The sequence below is a fragment of the Microcebus murinus genome, chromosome 3, assembly GCF_040939455.1.
Source record: "Microcebus murinus isolate Inina chromosome 3, M.murinus_Inina_mat1.0, whole genome shotgun sequence".
NCBI lineage: Eukaryota > Metazoa > Chordata > Mammalia > Primates > Cheirogaleidae > Microcebus > Microcebus murinus.
The window spans coordinates 59108341-59124237 of NC_134106.1; the positions used below are offsets into that span (position 1 = coordinate 59108341).

At 48.7% G+C, this 15897-nt stretch overlaps 1 protein-coding gene across 21 annotated transcripts in view; it reads left to right on the forward strand.

Moving 5' to 3' along the window:
• Positions 1–15897, forward strand: part of DYSF (dysferlin) — a 207992-nt gene that overhangs the window by 15306 nt on the left and 176789 nt on the right. For all 21 annotated transcript variants that reach the window (XM_012750073.3, XM_012750078.3, XM_012750081.3 and 18 more), the window contains exons 2-3: positions 6178–6233; positions 7143–7234. In XM_012750073.3, the coding sequence (XP_012605527.2) occupies positions 6178–6233; positions 7143–7234 (148 nt within the window). The remainder of the gene's footprint in view (positions 1–6177; positions 6234–7142; positions 7235–15897) is intronic.

Here is a 15897-nt window from a genome sequence, read left to right on the forward strand (position 1 = left end):
AAGGTTCAGATAGTATTTGTGATATTACACAAATACTAGTATTAATATTACCTAGTAGTAGCATTCTTACTGAATTACTTTTTAATTTGCTCATTTTGCAGGAGATGTTTTTTTTCTTAATTAGTTGCAAGTACCCTTTATATATTGAGGATATTAACATATTTGTCATAGGTCTTTCCAATATCTTCGCCAGTTCTTTTTGTTTGTTTAATTGACAAGTAAAAATTGTATATAAATATCTCCATCAGTTCTAACTGGCCGTTGGAGTTTAAAGCCTACCCCTTTCAGAGTGCATTCCACCATGGCCCACTGCCCTTCCTGGCCACTTCTTTCCCAGACTGGGGTTCCAGGTGGGGTTTAGAAAGAGGGGTTTGGGGATGCTGCAGGCAAGGAGAGGAGCAGTGCTCTGCTGATGATGGGGGAGGCGGCTGCTCAGTTCTTGGAGTGCACAGGCTTGAGTACACAGATGGTGTGCCAGGATGATCAGTCTACCTGCCATTTTTGTTAGGGGGTGTTTGTGCACCCTAAAGGGGAAGTATAGCAGAATTCCCTTCAGTAGAAGCCAGGGCTGTCTTTTCTCCCTTCACTTGCTTCTACCTTTGGGTTGTCAGCCAACACTTTCAATTCCTATCACTTTCTTTTCGTATGGGTATTCCAGTGGGGGTGTCAGAGAGTGCCTCACACAAAGCAAGCCCTCAATAAACATTTGGGGAGTGAATGAAAGGCTGCATCAAGGCTGCCTATAGGACCTGAAGCCCCCTGCAGCTTCTGAGAGTAAGTCCTGTCACCCCACTGGTGGGCAGAAGCAGTGTGTGTGTGTGTGTGTGTGTGTGTGTCTCTCTCTCTCTCTCTAGGAGTCCAGAACACCCCATCTCCCCTCCTCTCCCTGTTCCCTCTCTAGGTGAATAGCACCAGCAGCCACCCACATGCCACTGTCAGAACCTGGGAGACATCCTCTGCTCCCACCTTCCCCATCCCCAACCCGACGCTGGCCAGCAAACCCCAGCACTGCCACCTGCGTCCTCACCATCTCCCACCTGGACTTCATTTTTCTTAAATTGTGGTAAATACACATAACGTCAAGTTGACCATCTTGACCATTTTCAAGTGTACAGCTTGGTGGCAGTAAGTACATTTACACTGTTGTGCAACCATCACCACCATCAGCCACAGAGCCCTTTTCATCTTGCAAAACTGAAACTCTATACCTATTAACCAGTAACTCCCCATTCCCCCTCCTCTGACCCCTGGCAAGCACCCCTCTACTTTCTGTCTCTAACATTTTGACTATACTAGGTATTTCATGTGAGTGGAATCATACCATGTTTGTCTTTTTGTGACTCAAGTTGCTCAGTCTGGGGGAACACCCAGTGCTTCATCATGATTCTCACAAATGCCTTCTGGTCCCCGATTCTGCAGAACAGTCTGGAGAGAGGGCATGGTCCCGTTCCTCCACCTTCAGCATGAGCCCTGAGCTCTGCTGTATCTACCGTAACTATCGAGTCTGTTAAATTACACACATATAGCCATATCTTTCAAGGCCAAAATGAGTTACCAGGGTCAGCACAAGTCTAATCCATGATGAGGAAGTGTTTTCTGAACTGTTTCCTAATTATCAATGTGTCTTCCCTTTTCTTGGTGTCTGTAAATCACGTGATTGTGCTGGGTTAGTTTTTGTTTCTTTCTTCTTTTGGGGGCAAGCACCTGTCGGTGACCCCTCCCTTAACGTCCTCTAGAGGGTCCCAGAGTTGGTCCTTCTAACCAGCGATTAGTAAAATCTCAAAGAGGACTTTTGTTCTCCTTATCTTCGGGGAAGGTAGGAAGTGGAAAATATTAAAAGACATTTAGCACAGGGCTTGGCACACAGATACTGTTCGATTAATGAAGCCAGGAGCACCAGGAAGTGAGTTTGAGTGCACAGCTCAAGAGAGGGTGCAGATGGAATTTTCCAGGTTGCTCCTGCAGGTCACAGGAAGCTGATCTGTGATAGAGGAGGGGAAGTGGACACTTAGCTTGCGTCTCATGTCCCCTCGAAACCCTACGCAGTAGACACTCTTATTATTATCAATTTATTGCTGAGGGAGCAAGGCCTAGAAAGGCTATGAGCCTTCCCTAAGGTCTCATAGTGGTGGCTGTTATTTGAATGACTCCAAAGCCACGTGTCTAACCCCTGCTGGAGCCACACCGGTGTGCCAACAAGAAGATTCAAAGTGGTTCAGCCAGGACAGGCCTGGACCACCATTGAGAAGATAACTGGTGCCTCTTCCAGGACACCTCCCCAATGCTGCGCCCCCCTTCAGCCTCCCATCCACTGATGCAAGCCATACCGTGAATGGAGACTATGGGGTTCCCTGGGATCAGTGCTCCTGTCTTCTGGTGGGGATGTGAACTTGCAGCCGACTTGGGAAAGGAAAGGACCCATTCATTCAGCACCTAACGACTGGGCACCTCACTGTAGACTAGGGTTTCTAACATGAGTGGGGCCTGGTGTCTGCCCTCTGAAACTCACAGCCCAGCTAGGGAGACAGCCTAGAAACACACTTCTATCCTGCTGTCTGGTACATGTGGTCACAGCTTTCTTAGGGAGCACCAAAGAGAGAACAGCCATCTCTGTCTGGGAGAATCAGGGAGAGCTTATTAGAGGAGGGACAACTGAGCTGGGTATTGAAGAATTGGTAGGAGTTCACTAGATGCATCAGAGTGGGGCACAGCGGGGAGGGCAGGGGAAGTGAGTTCACATTTAGTGAGCATGCCGTGTGCCAGGCATGTCACACATACTATCTGTTTGATTTTCACAACAACCCCTTGTAAGGTGGGTATTATAACCTTACAGATGAGGAAATGATGGCTGAAATGTTAAATGTGTTTCTTAAGAGGTTCTAATAGTGTGGTACGTGGACCCCGGGGTGAATCCTCTAGACTCTTTGAGCAGGTCAGAAAGGTCAAAACTATCTCGACAACAACACTAAGAGGCTACTGCTTCTTTCACTGTGCTGACATTCTTACTGTTGGTACAACAGCAATGGAAGGTAATACTACTGGTGCCTTAACACTAATCAAGGCCTTGGCACGAAATTATAATTGTCATGGTACTTGACTAGATCTCATGCACTCACAGTTAAAAAAAAAAAAAAGCTAATTTCATTTAAGAATGTCCTTGATGAAACAGTACAGTTATTAATTTTAATCCTCAAGTACATGTGTTTATAATATTTTGTGTGATGAAATGGAAAGTATGTTTAGAGCACTTTTGCTACACATCGAAAATGGTATTTGTCACCAGGCAAAGCACTTGAGTGACTGCTTGAATGATAAGCAGAACTAGCCACTTTTTTTTCCCCATGAAATACTGTTTTTACTTGAAAGAATGACTGATGAACTATGGTTATTCAGATCTGGGCATTTGGCAGATAATTTCTTAAAAGTGAATGAGTGAGCCTGCCACTTCAAGGAAAATGGCTGATATTTACCATTTGTTGCCTACCATAAAATCTGAGTTTTCAAGCAAAAATTGGAATTTTAGAAAGCGCGTATCTTCTAGCTTCCCTGCACTGAAAGACTTTTCTGATGAGATTGATGGCAATGTTAACGAATGTGATTCTTTTGTATTGTATAATGAACTGTATCAACATTTGGAAGATCTACATAATTCATTGAACAAAAATTCACTTATGTTAACATTTATTAGGTTTATTGCTGTTATTTTTAAATTAATTACTAAATGTTTTTAAATGCCTTAATGTGGTAAAAATCGATAGATACAAGCCACCTGAATAACAGCTCTTTGGGGTCCTCAATGATTTTTAAGAGTGACATCCTGTGACCAAAAAGTTTGAACTGTTGTCCTAAGGAATCACAGAACATAAGTGTTCTGTTGGGGTCTGTGATTCCAAAATCTGTGATCTTTTCCTGCATCAGTGATTTACATCTGGGATTGTCAGAGGGTTGGGAGCTCACCCCCTCCACCTGGGGGAGGTTTGTCAGAATCTCCAGGGGACCCAGTAGGCTGAGCAACTGTTTTCAAAATAGCTTAACTCTACCTGATGCCCTTACCGCCTCCCTCCCTCAGTCCTTCCCCCTGATTTTCCTTTGTGCTTGCTCTCATCTTTCTCTTTTCCAAATCCGTCAACACCCTTTGCCCCATCCTGACCCCCCTTCGCTTCCCTCCCCTTCTCCAGGCTCTGACATGGCAGGGTGGGACGACCCTGCAAAAGGCCACCTCCCAGGCTAGATAAGCACTGACTCCGGGCTCCTGGAAGCTCTTGAGGCTTTCATGGTGCAGGCAAGACTCTCTGAAAGCTGAGCAGTCCAGGTGGAGGCCAAAGGATTCTCAGTGGAGAGTCTTGCGCAGGTGGGGTGGAGTGGGGTGATCTTTAAGATCGAACCCCAATACAAATTTTGTGTCAGGCTGACCGCTTTCAATTGGCTGTTGAGAGCCGAGTCATTTCTGTTCCTGATGCTTGCTGGAAAAGTCGGACATGTGTAGCACTTTCTGTGCCCTTCTTAATGCAAAGCACTGCAGAGCAAGCTTCATTAAAAGTCCCGTGCGTAGGACAAGTCATAGGGGAGTTGAGGGTCTTTGAGGGTCTTTGAGGGTCCTTGCCTCTAACATCTCCCCCCCTCTTTATTAGTATGAGGGAGATTTATATAGGTTGGTGGAGAGCCTGTCTTAGGCTACGCGATGGGCTTCCGCGACCAGCACCCCAAATATAAGATCTGGCGATTAATGTGAAGGTGAGGCCTCTGTGTTAGGTTATGTAGGTGGCATCCAGCTCCAGCACTTCTGATTATGAAGTGTGCCCCCGGGCATGGACCTACAATATTCCCGTCATGGAGTTACCTCACTGCTGGCGGGGTGTGCATCTGGTACACGGCATCGCGATAATCCCGTCATGGGCGTCTCCACAGCCTTTGGAACCAACTGCGTTCCATGTCTGAGGCAAGGTTTGAAAAATTTAGACCCTCTGTGGCTGTATGGGGAGGCTCTGTATGGAGGTCTTCTCTGGAGCCTCTTTGTTCTAGCCGTTGATAAAACACGGAGACCGATTTTTGTGTGGCTGTGTCTACCTGCGACTTGACAAAGTTGGTTAGTTTTTTGAATGCCCAAGGCCCAAAGGTGAGGAGCAACAGAAAACCTACAAGCGGCCCTAAGACACTGGGAAGCAAGTGGATAGCCAGGGGGATGTAGAAAACCAATTTTGATACCATGCCTCACTTTGTTCTCTTTGTTTTTTTCTATCTTCTAGGCTCTGTCTAACTCTCTCAATGCTCTCTTCTACCAGACCTGTTTTGTCTGCGTAAAAGCAACATTCTTTTTTAAGTGCTGCGCACAAACCTCCCTCTTGGAGGAACACTAAGTCTAGACCTCTTCTATTTTGCAACACTACCTCAGAAAGCGAAGCGAGGGATTCTTTGAGATATTTTAGGCCCTGCTGTATCTCTCGGAGGTCGTTATCGATGGCAGCAGAGAGCTGCAGGTACTGCTGGTTGGAGGTGACTAGAGAGGCTATGCCTGTTCCAGCCCCTGTGGCACCAAGGCCTAGAACAACTGCGAGTGTTATGGCCGTGATGGGCTTAGAAGGGTTTTAAATTGCAATGTTGTGCAACCATCATCATTGTCTAATTCCAGAACATTCTTTATCACCCCAAAAAGAAACTCCACACCAATTAATCAATCACTTCCGATTCCCATCTTCCCCCTGCTTCAGCCTCTGGAAACCACTAATCCGCTTCCATCTCTATGGATTTGTCTATTCTGAACGGTTCTTAGAAAGGAAATCATATAATATGTAGAGATGGGTGTTTTTCAAAAGAAAAATGAAATATTTTTTTAGGAATACTGTTCATTTTTAGAATGAGAAAATTTATAATTAAAAAACTTTATTTGAAAAGTCAGGAATAACAAATACATCAAGGAGAGTCAGCCTGAGTATTTTCTTTTATTAATAAGACATCTTGCTGATTGGTGCATTGTTTCTTGGTCCCAGAGCGGAGAGAAGGTGTGCGATTGGCATTGGGCGTCCATCGCAGGCTGGTGGGATTCTCAGGGAATCCGTTGGTTTTATGAGACTTCCTTTGGCAGCTGAGCCCTAGCGTGGGTCTCAGAAGCCGAACTTGACTCAGCTGTAGGGCAGGGTGCGATGTGTCTTTCCACTCTCCCTTTTGTGTCTCTCGTAGGGGTGAAGAAGAGAACCAAAGTCATCAAGAACAGCGTGAACCCCGTGTGGAATGAGGTCTGTGAGGTTTTCCATTCTCCCTTCTTTTCTCTCTCTGCTGCCATGGACTCTGCAGGGACAAGTTAGGGGGCTCCGGAGAAGGTGGCTTTCTCAGGGGTGTCCTCAAGGGGGGAAAAGCTGGACGTCCAGCGTGCCAACCAAATCCTCCTGGCTTCAGGGACCTGGGAGGAGGGTTGATGGCCTGGCCTCCCAGGTAAATGGAGAGGAGTGAGACATTTTTTGTCTCTGTTTCTCCTTGGGGCTCTCTTGCCTGCCTGTCTCCTTCAGGCAGGCCGTCTCCCAGTCCAAAGCCCACCTTCTCCCCACAGCCCTCCTCGACCAAGCAGGTCTTTCTCTGGCTCCTGCTGTGTACAGGGCTCCCGGGTGGTCCTTTGCAAGCCCTGGATGCCTGGCATGCATGGGGTTGGGATGCACAAGGAAGCCTTTGCTCTGAGGAGGGTCATGGGGCTCTGGCTCGGCCTACCCAATGTGGGTAGGTAGCACCCAGCGTGGCAATAACTCATGCTGCTCACCAAGGGCCTGGCTTCTGGACCAGCACAAAGATCTTGGTCCCTGAGAACCCTGCAGGGTCACCTGGCATTTTCCCAGCCCCGTTCCTGGCCTGGCTCCGGGGGTGGGTTGGAATGGAGTTAGAAGAGGGGGCTGTGAGAGGGGGCTCTCACAGGGAGCTGTGAAGAAGAGGGGGCTCCCAGGTCCCTTCTTCTCTCTTTTGCTGCTTTTAGCTCTGTCATCTCTGAAGCTCTGGAGCTCTGGTATTCATCATCCATCCATCCATCCATCCATCCACCCATTCTCTAGAATCATTCATGGAAGCTTGCTCAGAGCCCGGAGGACATAAGGGTGAACCAGCTGCAGTCACTTCTCCTGGAGCCACAGGTTAAGATGCCTTTTCTCCTTTTCTTCCAGGGCTTTGAGTGGGACCTCAAGGGTGTCCCCCTGGACCAAGGCTCTGAGCTTCATGTGGTGGTCAAAGACCATGAGACGATGGGGAGGAACAGGTGAGGCGGGCTGGGGCTCCAGGGCTTGAAGGTGCAGCAGTGGGATTGCGGTGGATGTAGACTGCAGAATCCCGGCCCCAGATGGCTGGGGTTTCAACTCAGCATTTATTGAGGACTGCCCCTCTGGCCCAATGGTAGGTGCTGGGAGAAGCCTGGCTACAGCCCCAGGAACTTGGCTGTGGGTAAAGCTGAGCTGCCCAAGCTGCGGGGGAGGGCAGACGGGCTAGAATCAGGTGTCCATGAACTTGCACAGACAGTGTGTGCCCCAGGGAGCAGGAAGGCTTGCTGCCCGCTGCTGCAGCCCAGAGGCTCCCGGGGGCGGGCTGTCTCTCCCCGCCCAGTGAGGGCTGGTGAGGGCAGCGGCACCCTCCAGGAGGCAGGCGGGCAAAGCGAAGCTGCAGCTAGCAGGGGGCTATCAAGGAAGGCTTCATGGAAGAGGTGGGACTTGAGGTGAGATTTGTGGTTTGGAAGTCAGAACCCTGGGTAACCCTGACTGCACCTCCCCGTGGGTGGGCTTTCTGTTGAGTTATTTCACGTGCATAGCGGGGAAGGTTTCCCGGTGGGGGGAATGGCAGGAGCAAAGTTGTGGTGGCTAAAGCAGGATCTGTAGACAGTCAATGGGTCCCTTCCCGTGCTACTGACTTCCCGGGCCCTGTCTGTGGTGGGGTGGGGGTGGGCAGGGCCAGTCCAGCTTGCAGATTGATGGACCTGCTGACTGTGGGTGTGGGTGGGCTGGGAGACCAGCTCATGGAGCTGCACATGACAAGCTTTGGATGTCATGGTGGGCATTCGGTGGTCCCTGCTGCGTGACAGGGTGCTGCTGTGTTGGGTGCCAGCAGGGGTGGGTTCATGCTCCTTGTGCATTTGCTGAGGTCTAGGCACAAGCACCAGCCATGGGCTTGCTGTTTTGTGATCCACTGACAGGGAGCCTTTGTTTGGGAACTGGGTCAGCCGGCGTGTGCAGCCTGGAAGGCTGAATGTGTTACCTGGGGCGGGGGGAAGAGCAGGGGAAGGGAGGAAGAGGATTTAGGAATCTGAGGAAGGCTGGTGAGCGGTGCAAGCTGCAAAGCACCTGGACATTTTGAAATCTTAAAAGCTCAGAAGAAAAACCCAATTGCCAGCGTCCCTCTGTGGCTGTGCATGGTGTGGTATGTGGCAGGGAGCACATTCACTAGGCCCTGCCAAGGTGGGGCTGCAAGGTGCGGGGCCCAGGCCTGTTTTCCAGGGCATCTTGGGCCCTTCTCATCCAGCTCTGGGTCTCAGCAGCTCCCAGCTGCACAGGGGCAGGGATTAGAATCATTCAGGCCGAGCTACCTTCCAGCACAGTCACTCTGTGCAAGGTGAGGCGCCTCTGATAAGCAGGAACAGCAGACCTACAGGTTGTGGAGGGAGCAACTCTGGACACAGGGCAGTCCTGGAAGCCTTCCTGGAGGAGGCCACTCAGACTGACTTGGAGGCAGGGGTAGGCTTTGAAGAGGTGACAAGGGGAGGGTGGGTGGGTATGGAGGGCAGCCGGGCTTCAGACCTTACAGGTGGGGCTCAGTCTCATAACATGTGTGGCCCAGTGAGAAGGGAGCAGTGGGGCCGGGCTGGGAGGGGTCTCCAATGCCAGGCTGAGGATAATAATAGCAAAACCACACAACTGATGCCGCCAAAAGCTTAGCCCAGGGCTTGGCCCTGTGTTGAGTCTTATATACAGGAACTTTTTAAATTAGTTAGGTACTACCATTACAGTGTCATCCTTATAGATGGGGACACTGAGGCTCTAAGAGTCTGAGCAATTTTCTCAAAGGCTAGTGATAGTGGAGCTGTGATTGGAGGGCAGGTTTTTGCGACATGCTGAACATGTCAATCACTGAGCCCCCTGCACCTTTCAGAGGCTGCTAGAAGCCCCAGGTGGGTGCTGGGCCCTTCTGGAGAGTTTGGAACTGATGATACTGGAGTTGAGAGTTTAGTGAGGCCAAGGCAGGTCAGTAGGTTACTGCAGGGCACGCACAGGAAATGCATGTTTCATTTTCATTATCATATTCAGCAATTTTATAGGCCCACGTGGGGAGATTTCTAAGACCACGAAGGCAGTATGAGAGCAGTGGCTGTGAACATGTTTTCGATCAATTCAAGGGCCAGGCTGGCCCCCAGGGTGATGGTAGGCCAGGACCACACATGGGCTATCCCTGTGGGTCAGAGATCAGGTGGGGGCAAGACATTGAACCTTGGGTCCTCCCATTGGCTCCTGTGGGTGTCCTTAGGCTGGTGGGGGACAGCCGACTCCCTGAAAACCAGTCCCCACATGACCTGTTGACTGCAGGGCCAATTGCAAGAAATCAGTTCCTCAAACATCAATTTGCTGAAGAAGCCAACTCACTAAACTTGCCCATTTGGCAGAAACTTCTTTCTGATAACTACTTGAATGTAATTTTTAATTTTTCTAAACACATCTCAATTTTTGATTTCTAGCAATTAAAAATTAAGTTTTGGCTGGCCACAGTGGCTCACACCTGTAATCCTAGCACTCTGGGAGGCCAAGGTGGGATGATCTCTTGAAGTCAGGAGTTTGAGACCAACCTGGGCAAGAGTGAGACCCTGTCTCTACTAAAAATAGAAAAAAAAATATTAGCCAGGCATAGTGGTGTGTGCCTGTAGTCCCAGCTACTTGGGAGGCTGAGGCAAGAGGATCACTTGAGCCCATGGGTTTGAGGTGGCTGTGAGCTATGGTGACACTATGGAACTCTAGCCTGGGCAACAGAGCAAGACACTGTCGCAAAAAAAAAAAAAAAAAAAAAAAAATTAAGTTTTTTACTTAAATTGAAATTTAAACTTACATTCATAAATATCTGAAGACTATCAGAGGCTGCCAAAACAACGCTGTCATATGAGGAAAGGATAGGATTTTGGCTTTGAGCTAACGGGTGCTGGGGGGGAGACCCAGTCTCCAGGGCCATTTACTTGAATGTGGGGGGCCTAGGGCTGGGTACCTGCAAGGGAATTCTGTGATGCCCCCTTGATTAGACTGCAAAGTACTTTCACCTTACACATGAAATGTGAGAACAAAATCAGAGACTAGAAGTATTAAAAATTCTAAAACTGCAAAAATAAAAAAATATACCAGGAAGTGACAAGAACATGTGACATTTTAAATGTTGAAAGAAAAAGCAAAAATGTTGGGGAATTCAGTTCAATGAACATTTTACAGTGAATGCCTCTTCCCTGCCCTCAAGCTGTCACTGTCTAGTCAGGAAACAAACAGGGACACGGTTGTGGTGGTGGTGACTATTGCCGTCTTCAGCCGTGGCGGGGTCCCACAGGGTCGCCATGCAGCCACCCCTTTGTTTCTGGGAGTACGGGGCGTGTCTTCTGTGAACTCACCTGGCCCTCCTTCCAAGGCGGTCAGAGCCCTAGGCAGCTGTTAACTCCCTTGGTCCCCCTCCGTCTCGCCTCCTCTCCCTGCATCTGCTTCTAGATGTCCCCACAGTGCGTCCCTCATTTTTTCTAGCCTCTCACCCAGCTCCTGTCTCCACAAGTCTCCTACTTTGCTCCTTTTCCTGCTAACCCCCCTTTCATTTTTTTCTCCTCCCCTCCTCCATCCCCACCTGCATTCTCCTCTCTCTCCCTGTGGCTTCTGGGCTATTTGGTTTTTCTGTGTTTTCCCTGACGACCACTGGCAGTGTTTGGGCGGCCTCGTTAGACCAGCCCGAGGAAGCCCTCCTCGCCTCAGGAAGGGGGCCTTGGTCTAGGCGCTGCCTCCGGGCCGCTCAGCACCCACCCACCCACGACCGGGGCAGCCCCATGCCTCGGCGACCTCTGAGCCAAGTTCAGGGCTGGATTAACTTGATTTGGATAAAAGCAGGTTTCAAGTGTGGATCAAAGAAAGATCTGCTCCTAGGGATGAAAGGCACGCAGGCAAATCCAGGTGGAGGCTCTTGGATCCTGTCCCAGGTGCACTGGACAACTTCCCGTGTGCTCTGGGCTTCTCAGGGAGAAGCTGGGGGAGATGATCCTGGCCTCTGACCAGGGGTTTTGGCCCCTGGGATGTTCATCCCAGGAGTTCCTAATCCAGGCCATACAACGGGACCACCTGGGCAGCTTTCACACACGCCAGCGCCTGGGCCCTGCTTCAGTTGGTTCGGGGCGGGGCCTGTGTGGCATCACCAGCTCCCCAGGTCGGGGTGTGTCCATTGTGCAGCCTGCGCTGAGAGCCACTGACCCGGACTCCAGAACAGCGGTGCCCGCTAGGACTTCCTGAGATGATGAAAATGTATCTGTGTTGACTACGGTCACCGAGAAACTCAATCTTAAATTTTACTTAATTTTAATGATTTGTTTTTAATTAACCACATGTGGCTACTGGCTGCTGTGTTGGACAGAGCAGTTCTGGAGGTTTAGAACAGTGTTCCAACCCTGGCTGCGTCTTAAAATGGCCAGGGAGCTTCTTTTTTTTTTTTTTTTGAGACAGAGTCTCACTGTGTTGCCCAGGCTAGAGTGAGTGCCGTGGCGTCAGCCTAGCTCACAGCAACCTCAAACTCCTGGGCTCAAGCAATCCTTCTGCCTCAGCCTCCCGAGTAGCTGGGACTACAGGCATGCGCCACCATGCCTGGCTAATTTTTTCTATATATATCAGTTGGCCAATTAATTTCTTTCTGTTTATAGTAGAGACGGGGTCTCGCTCTTGCTCAGGCTGGTTTCGAACTCCTGACCTCGAACAATCTGCCCGCCTCGGCCTCCCGGAGTGCTAGGATTACAGGCGTGAGCCACCGCACCCGGCCAGCCCCGGAGCTTTAAAAATACCAACGTCTGTGCTGCATATCAAACTGAGTGAACAAGAACCTCCGGAGTGGGCTGTAGGCATTGCCTGGGGGAGGCCAGTGTGCACCCGGGTGGAGAACCCGCTGTATTAGAGCAATGCTGAGACCTGTAAAAGGAATTGCTCTCAAGTTTTCATGGATTACTAAGAAATACATATAAATGATCACTCTTATAATCGTGTATGTAATTTTTTACAAAATAATTGCTATGCAATGATAATGGCTGAAACTACACATGGTAAAATTGTTAAAGAAATGAAAAACAGACTGAAGGATCCTGTTGGTAACTGCAGATGATGACCTGGGAAAACTGGACTTAATAGACATAATTCCATAATAGAAATAATTTGGCCAGGCACGGTGGCTCACACCTGTAATCCTAGCTCTCTGGGAGGCCGAGGCGGGCTGATCACTCAAGGTCAGGAGTTCGAAACCAGCCTGAGCAAGAGCAAGACCCCGTCTCTACTAAAATAGAAAGAAATTAATTAGCCATCTAAAAATATATAGAAAAAATTAGCCGGGCATGGTGGCGCATGCCTGTAGTCCCAGCTACTCGGGAGGCTGAGGCAGAAGGATTGCTTGAGCCCAGGAGTTTGAGGTTGCTGTGAGCTAAGCTGACGCCATGGCACTCACTCTAGCCTGGGCAACACAGTGAGACTCTGTCTCAAAAAAAAAAAAAAGACAAAAAACCAAAAACAAACAAACAAACAAAAAGAAATAAATCAACCCACAGGGATTAGTATTTGATAAAACTTGATATGAACCAAAAAATAAAAAATCAAAATCGAAATTTTTATTTCCCAAATCTGTGTTGGGAAATTTAAACAGACAATAATTGTTCCTATTGAAAATAATTTTTTTTTTTTTGAGGGCTCAAGCAATCCTTCTGCCTCAGCCTCCCGAGTAGCTGGGACTACAGGCATGTGCCACCATGCCTGGCTAATTTTTTCTATATATATTACTTGGCCAATTAATTTCTTTCTATTTATAGTTGAGGCGGGGTCTTGCTCTTGCTCAGGCTGGTTTCGAACGCCTGACCTCGAGCAATCCTCCCGCCTCGGCCTCCCAGAGTGCTAGGATTACAGGCGTGAGCCACTTTGCCCGGCCTGAAAATAATTTTGATAAAATGAAAATAAAGATGCTAAAAATGAAAAAGGAAACAGTTTAATTGCACTGTATGGAAGATGTCTCAATACATAAAACTGGCTTAATTTAATTTGTTCTAGACTATGCCTTCCCAGTAGAAATTAATTAGTGTAGGTGTACTGTTTATTTAAATATTTATAAATATAAACATGGATGTGTAAATCTTCATGGGGTCAAAACATTCACCTGGCAAAACACCCAGGTCAAATGGAAGCCCACCTTGACTGCAGTAAGTCACTAGCCCCAAGCCTAACCCAGTCCCAGGGCAGGAGGACCAGAGTCAACAAAGAAACATACAGGACACCCAGTTAAATGAGGATGTCCCAAATATTGCATGTGGCATACTGGTATGAAACCATTGCACATTATTTATCTCAGATGTAAACTTAACTGGGTAGCCTGAGCAAGAGCAAGACCCTGTCTCTACTAAAATAGAAAGAAATTAATTGGCCAACTAAAAATATATATAAAAAATTAGCCGGGCATGGTGGCACATGCCTGTAGTCCCAGCTACTCGGGAGGCTGTGTTTTGTCTGGTCACTCTCCCCTCCTGCCTTAATCTAACAGTGTAGGAGGAGACCCACATTCACACCAAGAATCAGCTGGGAGGTACATGATTACCTTTAGAGCAGCTTTCCTTCAGGTGTGCACTGCAGCATTTTCTTTGGACTAATTTGATCCACTCTACCTTTTATTGACCTGGTGACACAATACAGTGGGGCACGAGGGACCTGTTACCCGCGCACAGACGCTTGCCTGCCTTCACCTTCCCCTGGTCTGAGCGTCAGTCACGGCACCTGCAACTGGCTGGGGGCCCAGGAGGCAGTGGGGGACCTTCCTGAGTGCCAGCACTCCTCCTTCCTCCTTCAGTGACTCCTCCTCCTGCTCCTACATTGAGCCACATGGCCTGGCCCAGTTGGATGAGTGTGGACTCTGAGAAGAGCCAAGGTCTAGTTCCAACAGCTGCGTGGCCTTGGGCAGGTCACCTCAACACCTCGAGTCTTGCTTTCTTCCATCCTTAGGGAGCATTAAATCAAGTGCAAAAGCACATAGAAAAGACCTGCCACAGCGGGTGCTCCCTACAGGTTCTTTCTGCTCTTGAGTCCTTTTCCCTCACCCCCTCACTCCCTCCTGCTGCCCCAGCCCTCCCCATCAGGGCTGCCCTCAGCCAGCTGTGGTTTGGAGAAGGACTAAGTCATACTAACTCATAGGTGGCAGCCTGGGCTTAATGTGCACTCTGTCTTAGGAATTTGGGAGATGCTGCTTTATAGCCCAGGCTCTGCTTAGAAGAAAGGGAAGTGCTAACAGTGAGCGTCCAGGCACCGCACTAAGCTAGGAGGAGATATGTTGAGAATGGCGAGTCTTCCTGGCATAGGCGACTATCTCCTGTAAGCCTGTCTCTGAGCCTCGAGTAGGCCTTGGTGCCCCCAGCGTGGGGGTGAGGGTGGCTTGATACCTCCTGTGACAATGAGCTTACTACATGCAGGTTCCAAGGGAGGAGCTGAGCATGTGTATTAGTCCTCTAGGGCAGGAATGCACTGGAGATGGCAGAGACACCTGAGGGAGGGGCCTGGCCAGCTGGGGCCTGTCACCCCCACCTGGAGTGTGCTGATGGGATTGAAGCGTTCTGTGCTGGGAGGAGCAGGTGGTCTAGGTCCCCCAGGCCAATGACCAGAGCTGGGCAGGCCAAGGATGGTGGCTTGAGAACGAGGCTCAGGGGCTTTGTTCAGGGACCTCGCTGTCAGTGGTGAGTCCCATCCTGGCACTGTTTGTGACCGGGACCTCTCTGAATCTCTGTCTCTCCATCAGGACAATGGTAGTCTTACCTATGTTGCAAGGTTGTTGTGAAGTTTAAATGGTATAATGCATGTATGTCAAATGCCTACTCAGTGCTAGGAACGTTGAAAGTGTTTAGTAGATGGGGCTGTTGGTGGTAGCAGGATCTCTTATAGATACACATACATAAACCACACAAATGTGTGAACACTATGTGCATGCCCCATTTGGACGTGTAGCTGTACCTGAGTGTGCACAAACAGACTGCATACATAAGTGTGCACACATTCTTTTATTTAAAAAAAACTAAAAAAGAATCCCACAAGACTATAAGAATTGCAAGTGATTTTTATAAGTGTATAAATAAGCTCTATTCTTAAAAAGTTATAAAGGAAAAAGGGCAAGTTCTCCACCTTTCACTCATATATTTCACCCTACTAGGTGCCCATTGGTAACTACTAGGTGCATATTTTTCTTGATTTTTCCTAAGTATATGCAAGGATCTGTTTACATACATGCATACACATTTATTACAAAATGGAATCATGCTATACATATTGGTCTGCACTTTGCTTTTTGTCACTTCATCATGGACCCTTTCCCAGGTCAGTATGTCACTTGCCGGTGTGACAGCCTCATTTTTAAATGGTCATGTGGTATCCACGGTATGGGTGCCATAATTCACCCCACTGCACCAGTTTGATGAGTTTAGATGTTTAGCTTCCACTCAATTTCTTGCTTTGCAACAATTATCCAGTGAACAACTTTTTTTTTTTTTTTGAGACAGAGTCTCACTCTGTTACCTGGGCTAGAGTGCCGTGGCATCAGCCTAGGTCTCAGTAACCTCAAACTCCTGGGCTGAAGCGATCCTTTTGCCTCAGCCTCCTGCGTAGCTGGGACTACAGGCATGCGCCACCATGCCCGGCTAATTTTTTCTAT